Source organism: Bombina bombina, chromosome 5 (assembly GCF_027579735.1).
Source record: "Bombina bombina isolate aBomBom1 chromosome 5, aBomBom1.pri, whole genome shotgun sequence".
Lineage (NCBI taxonomy): Eukaryota > Metazoa > Chordata > Amphibia > Anura > Bombinatoridae > Bombina > Bombina bombina.
This window is the reverse complement of record NC_069503.1, coordinates 1,149,293,351-1,149,307,676: the sequence shown is the minus strand read 5'-3', so window position 1 is coordinate 1,149,307,676 and position 14,326 is coordinate 1,149,293,351. Positions and strand designations below refer to the sequence as shown.

At 42.1% G+C, this 14,326-nt stretch overlaps 1 protein-coding gene across 1 annotated transcript in view; it reads right to left on the bottom strand.

Annotated features, from left to right (window-relative positions):
• Positions 1-14,326, bottom strand: part of LOC128661759 (microtubule-actin cross-linking factor 1, isoforms 6/7-like) — a 253,447-nt gene that overhangs the window by 227,196 nt on the left and 11,925 nt on the right. The window contains exons 2-3 of the mRNA XM_053715979.1: positions 12,552-12,653; positions 3,779-3,880 (exon numbers count right to left, since the gene is read on the bottom strand). Coding sequence (XP_053571954.1) covers positions 3,779-3,880; positions 12,552-12,653 — 204 coding nt within the window. The remainder of the gene's footprint in view (positions 1-3,778; positions 3,881-12,551; positions 12,654-14,326) is intronic.

Sequence of the window (14,326 nt, the reverse complement as noted above, 5' to 3'; positions counted from 1 at the left end):
AACTGGACTTCTTACCTTCCTTTGGCTGAATTGGCTCATAATGCCCGGTACAATTCCTCCCTTCAGACTTCTCCTTTTCATGCAGCTTACGGATATCAGCCCAGAACATTCCCTTTGCATACTTCCTCCACAGTGAATCCTGCTTCTGATCTTACAGCCCGAAGATTAACTCGACATTGGCAGAAAATACATCGTATTCTTTCTGTAACTTCTAGACGTTACAAGTTCTTTTCAGACCTTCGACGGAAGAAAGCTCCCAAATATCGCCCTGGTGATAAAGTTTGGATTTCCTCTCGATTTCTTCGCCTGAAACAACCTTCTAACAAATTGGGACCATGATACGTGGGTCCTTTCCGAATACTGGGTCAGGTGTGTTCTACTGCTTATCGGGTGGCTTTACCCAAGACTCTCAAAGTCCATCCGGTATTCCATGTTTCTCTTTTAAAACCTGTGATGACTAACAGGTATTCTAAGCCTTTTTCTAAACCTCCACCGTTATTTGTGCATGGACACCCTGAGTTTGAGATCAGCCATATTCTAGATTCCAAGTTGCGTGGCAAGAAATTGTATTATCTCATTCATTGGAAAGGTTATCCAGTCACGGAACGTTCTTGGGAACCGGCTCATCAAGTAAATGCTCCTACTTTGATCAAGACCTTCCACAAGACTCATCCTGATAGGCCTGGTCCTGTCCCCCGGAGGGGTCCTTGAGGAGGGGGGTGCTGTCATGATTTCGTCCGTTCATTGCCGTGTCGCCGCGGCTCCCGGATCTCCTCTAAGCAACGTGACGCTTTCTCGACACACCCCTCTGATGACGTTGCCGCTCCTGCCTTTAAACCACGGCGGGAGATCTGAATCGGGGCCCGTTTGTTTGTTTCCCTTGGAGTTTGTGAGTACCTTGTCAAAATCTGTTTTCCTGATACCGACTTCTGCCTGCCTGACCAAGCCTTTTGCCTTAACCCTTTTGCTGATATTTGGATACCGACTTCTGCCTGTCTGACCAAGCCTTTTGCCTTAACCCTTTTGCTGATATTTGGATACCGACTTCTGCCTGTCTGACCAAGCCTTTTGCCTTAACCCTTTTTGCTTATGTTTGGATGCCGACTTCTGCCTGCCTGACCTTGCTTTTGCCTTATTCCACAATCTTTTCTTTGATTAATAAAACCTGCTTAAAAGGACATTTTCTTTTACAAACTGCAAAGGAGAACTTTGACTTTCTGTTTTGTTATAAACCTGCTTAAAGGGACATTTTCTTTTACAAATTGCAAAGGAGAACTTTGACTTTCTGTTTTGTTATAAACCTGCTTAAAGGGACATTTACTTTTTCAAAGCTGCAAAAGGGAACTTTGTTACAAGCCTGCTAATGAGGACCTTTTTTCTAAGCTGCAAATAAGAGCATTTCCTTTATATTCTTTGACCTGCTTAAAGGGACGTTTTTTCCTTTGTGGTTTCCCTGCATTCTGGAGCAACTATTATTTTTTGTAATCTTTCTCATCTGTTTCCTGAGTGGGTCACGTCCTGGATATTTCTCAGTGTGCTAGCGTGTGCTTTCTATTCACGCTAGCAGTTGGGTTGCATCCCGGACTGATTCCAAAGCGGCTGACAAAGTCATCATATACTGTATAGCTGTGCACGGTGTAAGTCATCATATACTGTATAGCTGTGCATGGTGTAAGTCATCATATACTGTATAGCTGTGCCTGGTGTAAGTCATCATATACTGTATAGCTGTGCATGATGTAAGTCATCATATACTGTATAGCTGTGCATGGTGTAAGTCATTATATACTGTATAGCTGTGCATGGTGTAAGTCATCATATACTGTATAGCTGTGCATGGTGTAAGTCATCATATACTGTATAGCTGTGCATGGTGTAAGTCATTTTATACTGTATAGCTGTGCATGGTGTAAGTCATCATATACTGTATAGCTGTGCATGGTGTAAGTCATCATATACTGTATAGCTGTGCACGGTGTAAGTCATCATATACTGTATAGCTGTGCACGGTATAAGTCATCATGTACTGTATAGCTGTGCATGGTGTAAGTCATCATATACTGTATAGCTGTGCACGGTGTAAGTCATCATATACTGTATAGCTGTGCATGGTGTAAGTCATCATATACTGTATAGCTGTGCACGGTGTAAGTCATCATATACTGTATAGCTGTGCACGGTATAAGTCATCATGTACTGTATAGCTGTGCATGGTGTAAGTCATCATATACTGTATAGCTGTGCACGGTGTAAGTCATCATATACTTTATAGCTGTGCACGGTGTAAGTCATTATATACTGTATATCTGTGCCTGGTGTACGTCATCATAAACTGTATAGCTGTGCCTGGTGTAAGTCATCATATACTGTATAGTTGTGCACGGTGTAAGTCATCATATACTGTATAGCTGTGCACGGTATAAGTCATCATATACTGTATAGCTGTGTACAGTGCTGCGGAATCTGTTGGCGCTCTACAAATAACCGATAATAATAATAATAATACAGGAGAAAGTCATCATATACTGTATAGCTGTGCATGGTGTAAGTCATCATATACTGTATAGCTGTGCATGGTGTAAGTCATCATATACTGTATAGCTGTGCATGGTGTAAGTCATCATATACTGTATAGCTGTGCCTGGTGTAAGTCATCATGTACTGTATAGCTGTGCATGATGTAAGTCATCATATACTGTATAGCTGTGCCTGGTGTAAGTCATCATGTACTGTATAGCTGTGCACGGTGTAAGTCATCATATACTGTATAGCTGTGCACGGTGTAAGTCATCATATACTGTATAGCTGTGCATGGTGTAAGTCATCATATACTGTATAGCTGTGCCTGGTGTAAGTCATCATATACTGTATAGCTGTGCATGATGTAAGTCATCATATACTGTATAGCTGTGCATGGTGTAAGTCATTATATACTGTATAGCTGTGCATGGTGTAAGTCATTATATACTGTATAGCTGTGCATGGTGTAAGTCATTTTATACTGTATAGCTGTGCATGGTGTAAGTCATCATATACTGTATAGCTGTGCATGGTGTAAGTCATCATATACTGTATAGCTGTGCACGGTGTAAGTCATCATATACTGTATAGCTGTGCACGGTATAAGTCATCATGTACTGTATAGCTGTGCATGGTGTAAGTCATCATATACTGTATAGCTGTGCACGGTGTAAGTCATCATATACTTTATAGCTGTGCACGGTGTAAGTCATTATATACTGTATAGCTGTGCCTGGTGTAAGTCATTATATACTGTATAGCTGTGCACGGTGTAAGTCATCATATACTTTATAGCTGTGCACGGTGTAAGTCATCATATACTGTATAGCTGTGCATGGTGTAAGTCATCATATACTGTATAGCTGTGCACGGTGTAAGTCATCATATACTGTATAGCTGTGCACGGTATAAGTCATCATGTACTATATAGCTGTGCATGGTGTAAGTCATCATATACTGTATAGCTGTGCACGGTGTAAGTCATCATATACTTTATAGCTGTGCACGGTGTAAGTCATTATATACTGTATATCTGTGCCTGGTGTACGTCATCATAAACTGTATAGCTGTGCCTGGTGTAAGTCATCATATACTGTATAGTTGTGCACGGTGTAAGTCATCATATACTGTATAGCTGTGCACGGTATAAGTCATCATATACTGTATCTCTGTGCACGGTATAAGTCATCATGTACTGTATAGTGTGTATAAAAACTAACTATCAGCTATTCCAGAAGTACCCCAGGTAGCCTCTCACCTTTAAATCTGCTAGTTGACTCCTCACCATGTCCAAGTCTCCCCCAACTAGAAACTTTTCAGACAGCCGTGACTCTGCAGACAGCAGCCAGCCCAGGAGTTTCTGTGGCGAGAGTGGAATATTATTATTATTATATATTTGTAGAGTAAATGTTAATACTGCAGTACTGACTCTATTGTGAGATGCTGAGCCTGCCATCTGACACTATATGCAATACAGATACTCTATATACAGTACTTACACTATATACAATACTAACACTGCATACAATACTGACACACAATATATACAGTACTTACACTATATACAATATTTAAACTGCAAACAATACTGACACTTGAAATACAGTTCTTATGCTACTGGGTGCTCCCATGAGAAGTACTGAGTGTGCCCAAGATGGCTGCCTCATCCTTTCACTGTTCCTGGACTTCTCTAGTAAATAGCTTAAAATAATAGGGTATCCTGCAAAAGAAACCAAAATTCCACTTCAAGTATTTTTTAATCTGACCGTTCACCACACATCTCTTCCAAAGCAAAGAAATTGCTATCTTGAGATACAGCTGGCATACACAGTTGACCTACCCAACACAACCCTATAGTGAACAGACGATACTTCATTGGATACTATTGGATATATCTTACTATAATAGAAACTACAACCCCTACAGCAGAGGGACTACAAAAATAATACAAGGTACTGTAATGATACCAGTGCACTACAACTTACCAGCAGATGGAAGCAAATCCAAAACATATGATTAATCTCTGGTAAACTAATTTATATCCAGCTTTACAAATCATGTAACTATCCTACTTTGTTTGGTAAAGAAATCTGTCATCATTCAACAGACCATTTCACTAAACAGTTGTCCTGTGGCTTTGTCAGACTGGATCTCAGGAACTTAATGACTCCTCACCTCATTCTAGCTAACATTTTCACACAAAATGTATTCCTACACCACTGGTATCTTGTGTGCACTGTGCAAACCAAGTACAATTCAGAATATTACACCGTCACAAATATCCACTTTAAAGGATCTTGGCATATTGAAAAAAACACGTAGAGGATGCAGAGGTGGACCAACAAAGTCCTACACCTCAGACTACAACAAAAAAAAGACCATTTAGGTGTGGTTCCTAATGCAAAAGTGAACATGTTAACGTTCAGTCAAACCCCCATCAAAGAAGATTCAACACTAATTACAAAGAATAAAAACTCTCAACACCTGTATTACTGCTTTAAGACTGTACTCTGTAATGCAACATCTATAAAAAATAAAACTGTCATTATATATGACCTTATTAAATCAGCAGACCTAGGGTGCATCACAGAAACTTGGCTTGATGGAAATGCAGGCCAAAATCCAAAAACAGCAGTACTATCAAATTATTCAACAATCCACTGCCCAAGGTAGAACAGACATGGAAGAGGTATATTAATCTGTTTTCAAACAAACTTAAACCTCAGTGGGCCCCTAGAGGTGAGAGCAGCTATAGCTGGAAGGGGCCTTTGACCCATGTTGGGTGAAAAAAGGAAAAGTGAGTGGAGCTCAAGTAAGGCATTACTACATAAGGGACTGAGCGGGAAAAGTCGCATTTCAGTCTAAAATATTTCTGAATCAGCATCTTCTCCTGTTTGCATACTTTTCCTGCTCAGGTCTTAGTAATTGCTTCCTTGGAGGAGCTGTTAGGCCGTATCCGGGAGGAGAGTAAAGGACCTACCTGGCTGGAGGAGCATTTGCAGTCTATCCTGGGTGTGCAGGATCTGGTTCCTGGAGCATCATCTTCCAGGATATCTAGGCCTCCTGTGCAGCTCAGTCTGGAGTCAGCAGGGCGGGCGAAGATCCAGAAGAAGAGCGGTTCCAGTCTTGGTCATCAGAGAGGACCAAGTGGGCTTCTTTTCTGCGCAAGGGCGTGAGTTTTGCGGGTGGTCCTTCTTTCTGGGCTGGGGGTGGTGGTGAGCATTTTTCATGTGATTATGTGTCTTTTTCAGAGGTGGAGAATTCGCATGTATGGTCTGGTGTGCAGCCTGGCTTTTCTTATGAGCAGCAAGATGTTGGTGACAGCCTGGAGCTGGATTTCTTGGGTTTCCATGGTTCTTGGACGGAGTCTATTCGTATAGACCCTGATGACGGAGTCTTTTTGGCTAGGGGTCCTGGTTCTTTTGGTCATATGCAGCAGGTGGGTATGGCTAGAAATGGTAGCAGAGGGCCTGTTCCCAGTGGTGGTCATGTCAATACGGCCACTACTAGGGGTGTCAGGTCAGGTGATAGACGGCCGCATAGGCCTGGGGGACACTTGGGGGCGGGAAAAGGGAAATCACGTAGGCAGCCTAGGCCTGTGGTTGAAGGGTATGTTGGTAGTGGTGTGACAGCCCCTAAGAGAGGAAAAGGAGGTTCTACGGTTGGGGGTGCAAACCTGAGTAGGGGGAGACGTGGAATATGGTCCCAAGTGTCTTTTTTTTTGTACGGCAGCTGCCTCAGTCAAGGGAAACAGCTAGGGGTGATGCTGCCGGGACATCTGGTGGAGAGGGAGTGGTCAGGGAGCAACGCAGAAGCGGGCTCCAGCCAGGGAAATGGTGGAGAGTGTTGTCGGTGTTGTTCGTCAGGAGGGAGACACCCGAACAGGTGAGATACTTGCTGGGAATGTTGGGGGTGGGAAATCTGTCTTGGGGTGTGGTGGAGTGTCTGGCAGTGAGCCTGTGTTGGGAATGTTGTTGGCTGGTTTGCAGGAATTACTGGCAAAACAGGAGAGTTTGAGTGAGTCCTCTCTCCCCCCAGTGGCGAAGGTGTGGGTTCCTCCGGTTACACCTGTGTCAGGGGGGTTGTTGACAAAAGAGGCTTCAGGGCAGGTTTCAGCGAGCACGGATGCATTGGGTGGGTCTGGCAATACCCGTTGTCCTGGGGCCATGTTGGTGGATAGTAGAAGTAGTAAGGCAACTTGGAGGTTCGGAACTTAAGGTGGCTGGCACAGCGTTGTCGCAGTCTTGCCTTTGTTCTATTGGACCCTTGGGAATGCATTTGATGGCGGATGTTAGGGAAAAGATTTTCAAAAGGGAATTTATTGAGTTATTTTCTCTTCTGCCCCTTGATCAGTCCTTTGAAATCCCTGAGGATTCCAAGAAGGATACAATTAAGAAGGAGGAGGAAGAGCGGAAGAAGCATTATAGAAAGTTGCCTAAGACGTTCACCAACTGGTTTTAGGCGTTTGTCATTTATGCAAGTGTCATGTCTGGAAAGTTTCCTGAATAGGGCACTGCAATGTTCTGCTATCTCAATGAAATATCAGCATATAGGGGAATGGCTTGGTGGACTTATGACGAGCAGTTTAGACAACGCTTGTCTGTGAAGCCTGATATGAAGTTGGACGATACGGACATGGGGTTATGGTTGAAGAGAATGAATCCTCTGAGAGCTGCTCAGCCCTTTATGGTGGTGGTCGGCAGTCAATCTTCGGGAGGGCCATCGACTGCAGGTAAAGAAGGCTACTGTTTTGCATTTAATGAGAAGATCTCTAAGTGGGGAGCGTTGTGCAAATTTTTACACGAATGTTTGGAAAGCGGTGGATCCCACTCCTATTTCAAGTGCTTCCGGAGAGGTAAGCCTGGAGAAGGCCCTGATTCATTTGAAAAGGGGGGTAATGCCGATAAGGGTAAGCGTGCTGGAGACGTAGCTCATCCGCTGCACTAAGAGGAAGGGATGTAGGGAGAAGGCCATGTTGTTACTCCATGGTTTCCAATTTGGATTTGTTATTCCTTTTTAAGGGAGACAGCAGAGTTTTAGGGGTAATTTAATATCGGCTAGGCAATGGCCTGAGGTGGTGAGAGGAAAAATTGGGAAGGGGGTTGAATTGAGTCACATGTCAAGCCCCTTTTAAGAACCACCTCTTGTTGATGTGCGGATTTCCCCGTTGGGTGTGATTCCTAAAAGGGAACAAGGAAAATTTTGTTTGATCCTTAACTTATCTTTTCCAAAAGGTGAATCAGTCAATGATGGCATTCCAGACAAATTGGCCTCGGTTAAATATGCATCTTTCAATCAAGCTGTTCATTTGGTCAGGGATGCTGTTCATTCTGCATTGATGGCTAAAATCGATATTGAGGCTGCTTTTCGCTTTTTGCCTGTTCACCCTTCCTCGCATCATCTACTTGGTTGCTGTGTTGAGGGTTCCTATTTTGTGGACCTTAGTTTACCCATGGGTTGTTCCATCCGTTTCTTGAATGGGTTATTTGCATTCAATCTGGCTTCAAGTCTGTCATACATTATCTTGACGACTTTTTGTTTGTTGGCCCGGCCTCTGTTTGAGGTGTGTCAGATTTTGCGAGATGCTTGTTATCAGGTGGAGAATTTGGGGTGCCCATTGCTCATGAAAAATCTGAAGGACCGGTGACGACCCTCTGTTTTTTTGGTATCACCATAGATCCTGTGCACATGGAATGTACGCTGCCTCCCAAAAAAATTGAGGATTTGGTTTTGTTTATTGATTGGGCTTTGGGATCCAAGAAAGTGACTTTGAGGGATCTTCAGTCTCTATTGGGCAAGTTGAACTTTGCTTGCCGAATTATACTGATTGGGAGAGTTTTTGCCAACGGCTGTCTTTGGCTACGGCCAGGGTTCAATGGCCGCACCATTTCATGAGGTTGTCCCGGGAACTGAAAGATGACTTGAGGTTGTGGAAACAATTACTTTTTAAATTTAACGGGTCGGCTTTGATACAGGAAGTTAAGCTTTCTAATGAAAAGTTGGGGTTGGTAACTGATGCTGCGAGTGGATATGGTTTTGGGGCCTATTTTCAGGGGCATTGGTGTGCAGATTCATGGCATGATTGTTACCTGATTTTAAACTTGGTTTTTCTGGAATTATTTCCGATTGTGGTGGCTTTGTTTGTGTGGGAGGAGGCTTTGGTGAATAAATCTGTGGTTCTCTATACTGACAATATGGGGGTAGTTTCCACGCTGAACACTTATCTTCTTCCTCGTTGCCTGTGCTGAGACTGTTGAGATTGTTGGTAGTCAAGTGCTTACAGTTGAATGTGTTTGTTGAGCAAAACATTTTCCTGATGCCTTATGCCTTATCTCGTTTTCAGTGGCAGAGGTTTTGAGAGCTGTCACCTCGGGCGACTTGGTCGGATGTCAGTGTCCAGCCTACCTGTGGATGCTTGGAACGGAGGATAGGCTGGAATGGTGAAGGATTCCTTGGCTCCAGTTACTTGGGAGTCTTATGCTAGAGTTTGGCGAAAGTGGGAAGTTTGGTTGTCTGAGTGTGGAATTTTGGAAGTGGTCTGATGGTATCACTGACTGTTTGCTGGAATGGATGTGGAGTTAGAAGTGTGGTAGAGTTTCCTCTTCTGGGATGGAAAAACGGTTGGCGGCCTTGGCTTTCCATTTTAAGTTGTTGGGATTGAGTGATGTTACTAAGAATTTTTGTTTTCGTCAGGTTCTGAAGGGTATGAAAAAAAGGGGTTGAGTTTCTGATCACAGAAGGCCCATTACTTTTGCATTGTTGGTGAGGGTTTTGCTGGATATTTGTTCATCTGATTTTGAGGTGTGTCTTTTTTGGTTGGCTTTTGTTCTGGCCTTCTTCGGTGCGTTTTGTATTTCAGAATTGATTAGTAAGAATAGATGGTCTTCTGGGGGTTTGGGGTTGGCAGACATTGTTATGTCTGAGTCTCGAGTTGAGCTTTTCCTGAGGAGGAGTAAAACCGATCAGGTTGGAAAAGGCAGTGCTGTTTCCTAGTGCTTTGGAAGTTTGCCCTTGGGTATGTTTGGGTAAATTTTTGCGACATCGGCCGTAAGTCCCGGGTTCTTTATTGATTCATCAGGACAGTAGGTCGCTGTCCCAGTTTCAATTTCGGGCTGTTTTATCCAGAGCTTTGGTGCAGTTGGGTTTGTCATCACGGGATTTCGGTTCCCATTCCTTTAGGATTGGTGCTGCTACTGAGGCATCGGCAATTGGTCTGAGTGAAAGTGTGGTTAAAAACATTGGCAGTTGGGGGTCTCAACGTTATCGTCTGTATGTTCACCCTGATTTGGAGATGTGAAGTTTTTGTTATGTTTCTTTTGTTTTCTTTGTATTTTAGGTTTTAAAAGGATGTGGCTTTTTGGTCATTTATTCATTTATTGGGCCCGGAGGGCAGCGGTGCAGTGGCGCAGAAGGTGGATGGCCTACAGTTGGGTTTTCCTAGATCTGAATGGGATGTGAGGTGGTTTAGGGTATGTGGTCTCCGTTGGGACCGATTGCAGTTGATGGTGGTTGATTATTGTAGGTGGTATCCGCACCTGGATGTTTTAGTTGTTCACGTTGGGGGTAATGACTTGGCTTTTATGCCTCAGAGGGAACTGGTTAGGATGATTAAGAGAGACTTGGGAAGATTATCAGAGCTCTATCCTTTATTGAGGATTATTTGTTTGGATATTGTTCCATGCATGGTATGGAGGGCAGCTTGGGATCCTGTTAAACTTGATAAGAGCTGGAGGAAAGTGAATAAGTTGGTGGGATCTTTTGTGCGGAGACTTGGGGGATCGGTGGTTCATCATCCTGACTTGGAGGAGGTGGGTCGTAGGGATTTTTATCTCCATTATGGGGTGGATCTGAATGATTTCAGCCTGCAGCTCTTCATCCTTGATTTTAAGGAGGCTTTGTGCACTACCTATGGTGGCAGGAATAGGCTGATTGGTATCAGGCCAGTCGTTGGCGGGGGTGCTAGTTTGTTGGAGGACAGCGGGTATGGCCAATTGGAAGGTGTTGAGTAAATTTGTATTCCCATGGGTGGAATACTTGGCTACAATTCTCAAGGGACAAGTGGGTCTCTTAGAGTCAGGTTTTTAAGAAGGCTAACGGACTGAATCCTTAGTAAGATTGTGTCCAGATAATTGACTGCTATATTGTGAGGAATTTTGAACTAGCACCGCTTGCTCCTATGTTTACAAAAGTTGTTGTGTTTTACATGATGTTATTTGCACTTATTTATAAGGTTATTTAAATATTTAAAAGTTTTATTTATATATTTAATAAAAGAGCTGCAGCCAATTTTATACCAAGAAACAAGTCTGGTGTCTTTATTGTTAAAAGGTTTAAGGAAACTATTATGTTCTGGGGGATGTTAAGAGTTGGTTTTAAAAGGTAAAGGGCCGGAGATTGATGACTTAAAGGGCCAAGACCCATTTAATTTGGACAACCAAAATCATTTGGATGTGTGGCTGCCAGGAATGCAACAGGCATGGGACGTAAAAGTCTCCTGATCTATAAACCGCCTAGAGATGGAAAGCAAATTTTACATGAATTCATAGAGCTGGTATCTGAATTAGCTTTAGAACACTACAGATGGCTTATACTTATTTCAATGCATGGGTTGATCAGTCTTCACAATTTGGACAAGACCTACTTTTTATTATGCATGCACTGGGTTTCTCTCAAGCTGTTACTTCTGTTACCCACAAGAGTGGTCACATACTAGAACTTGTATTTGCCACTGAAATAAAAGTCCCAAACCTAATAATAAACCCTGTCACGTGTCCAGACCACCCTTCTATTATCATCTCTATGACTAGTTACTCATACACCCCTGCTCCTAGTTTTTGACCACTAAAGGGTGTAACCTCTCAGATACTCATGTCTAATCTTGATTTTATCCATATGTTAAACAGCTGTGATGATTTCAACTCTCTGGTAGAACACTATAATATAAATGTGAAGAATTCCCTGGACTCTACTGCCTCAATACGCAACCCTTTACTACTTGTCATAAAGCTCCATGGTTTGACAGTAGAGACATAAAAATAGATAAGGTTTGTTCTTGAAAAGAGATGGAGGAAATCCCAAACAGTGGAAAATAAACTTGAACTGGTAGAACAGACAAATGCTTACCAAAAAGGAATCACACCGAAAAAGGCAGATTTCCTCTCTCAAGCAAAAAAATAGACCAGACCAGCTTTTTCAAAATGTGAGAGATTTGCTGTCTTCTTTCCCATCAAAGTGTCTGCCCTCCGTTCTAACATATCATCATCATCAACTAAAACTCACAGGATTTAGAAGACGCTCAAACAATTCTCATCAAACTGGACAAGCTTTAATTACATTGATGAAAACATCATACAAACAATAAAAAAGCTGTGTGCAACAACCTGCAATCTGGATCCTGGCCCAACACGTCTTTTAATAGGATGCATGGACCTCATTGCACCGGCCTGCACCAATGTTATTCAGTGCTCTTCACAGACAGGGACCTTCCCAACATTATTAAAACAAGCAGTCCTCCGTCCTCTACTAAAAATGCCTCCATTTTTTTATAAAAGACCATTATTTTTCAACTGGGTCTAAAGGAACAAACAAACAACGTTCCAGGCTTGCAATAGGGCCTTAGTCATGTCTTAGCCTACTAAGACATTGCTGATTCTATATTATATAACTGATTTTTTGAGTTAAAGGGGCAATAAATTCTTTTTTTGTTCTATACACCTAAAGGGCATGTTTTTTCTCTTTTACAGAAAGCATGTACCTGTGGTAAAAAAACAAAACATTCTTGTCTCTAAGACTGTGAGGTGTGTGACTGTTCACCATAAACCTCTGGGGTTTTCTTTATTAACCAATCAGCTTCCCTCACACATCACTTGTAACCAGACTTATCCTGTAACTAAAATTACAAGTTTTCCCTTAACTGATGTTCATATTTATTTTAGATAGTGCTCCTTTATATATAAATGTCCTCTAACTGCTGCTCCCTCTGCTGGGCCACCTGTCACTATAGCCGTAAGTGTGATGTCCCCGTGTGTTACCTTTGTCGTCTCTTGGTGATGCAGTGTGGCCTTCAGCTGCTCTTCCAGGCGGCTGTACCTCTCCGTCCACATCTTGCTCAGGTTGTTCCATGTGGTGTAGAGCTGCGGAGAATGGGAGATCATAGCTCAAAGAGGGAAACAGTCATCATAAAGAAATTTCTTCACTAAAATAAATCTGTGTTACAAATGGCCAGTGAATTTATACAGCAGCCGCCACAAATAATGCGCTAAAAATATATTGCCACCATTAATGGCATAAGAGTTTGCAGAGTGAAAACCTTCAATTCAGCTCGGGCGCCTCTGATTCCTCTTCTGTGTTATTCCTACTCATAGTGCAACAACAGTCAATGAAAACTGCTTATTTAGTGCTAGGTTACGAGTGGAGTGCTAATTATCGCTCCCGCTCTAACTCCACTAGAAGTAAGCTTTTTGCACACTTCAGACACTGCGCGTATTACAAACTGAAAATAAACCGTTTTTAACTTGGGCGCTATCCCGATGCACACAAAACGCCAAAGTTAGAATATTGCAACCACTTATTTTCCCATAGAATTCAATGGAGCACGAAAAGTAGAAAAAAAAACCTAACACTCGTACTCGCGCGCAAACCAAATCACATTGTCTCAAGTGCGCTAACCTGGCATGAAATATATATATATATGTTACAGGTACAGTAAAAAATCAGAGTAATCCTAGGATTACCCAGGTAAAACTGACATTACCTAAGCGGCTGTGTTTAAAGCCTGATGTACTGTAATTCCCCCATCTACACAATTTCTTTTGCCTCTGCCTGGGGGGTTCAAGGAAGGCGCCCCCTTGAAAAAAAGATAGTGAAGATGGGGGAATTACAGTGAATGCTATATATGTTTGATGCGGTGACTCCGCACTCTGAGGGAATTTATGTAATGTCCGTTTTACTGGGATAATCCAAGGACTACCCAATATCTGACTTTACCCGCAACATATATATATAGTTTATTTAGTGACGTTTCGGAGAATGCTCTCCTTCATCAGACCAGTGTTACATACAGTGTGCCAAACATTTATACCTTCCCATAAGACCCTCCCCCTGTGTGCAAATGCCAAAACTGTTGCCTAGGCAACCAGTCCATGGCAATAGTGGAACATACAATTAAAAACATTTAAATAAAGTGGCAAACAATTAAAGGATACACACTATCCGTATATATAATAATAAAGCCGGCATCATGGACTACACAGAGAGTCACAGCAGAACGCATCTTAATGTTGCATTATAGATAGATGCATAGTAAAGCAGTATATATATATCAATATGAATCAACAACTGTAACTACATAATCTCTAAAGATCCCCTGTGTTAGATATCAACATATAGGTCATAATGATGCAGTTAGCAAAAGGATATTATTGTAACGCAGTGTAGGGAAGGGTCTTATGGGAAGGTATAAATGTTTGACACACTGTATGTAACACTGGTCTGATGAAGGGGAGCATTCCAAGAAACGTCACTAAATAAACTACTTTGTTTTCAATTAAGCCCAGAAAGTGCTATCTTTTGCTTGCTGTATCATACCCCTATTCAAGCACCCTGGCATATAAGGACTGTTTGTGAGAGTGCACCTTACTCATTTTGTATGTATGTGTGTATATATATATATATATATATATATATCAGTGACGTGCAGTCATAGGAGGCAGGTGAGGCAGCGCCTCACCTGTCCTATGTGTGTAATTACAGTTTTTTAAATAAAAAAATTTTTTAAAAAAATTAAATTTTTTTTATTAAAATTTAT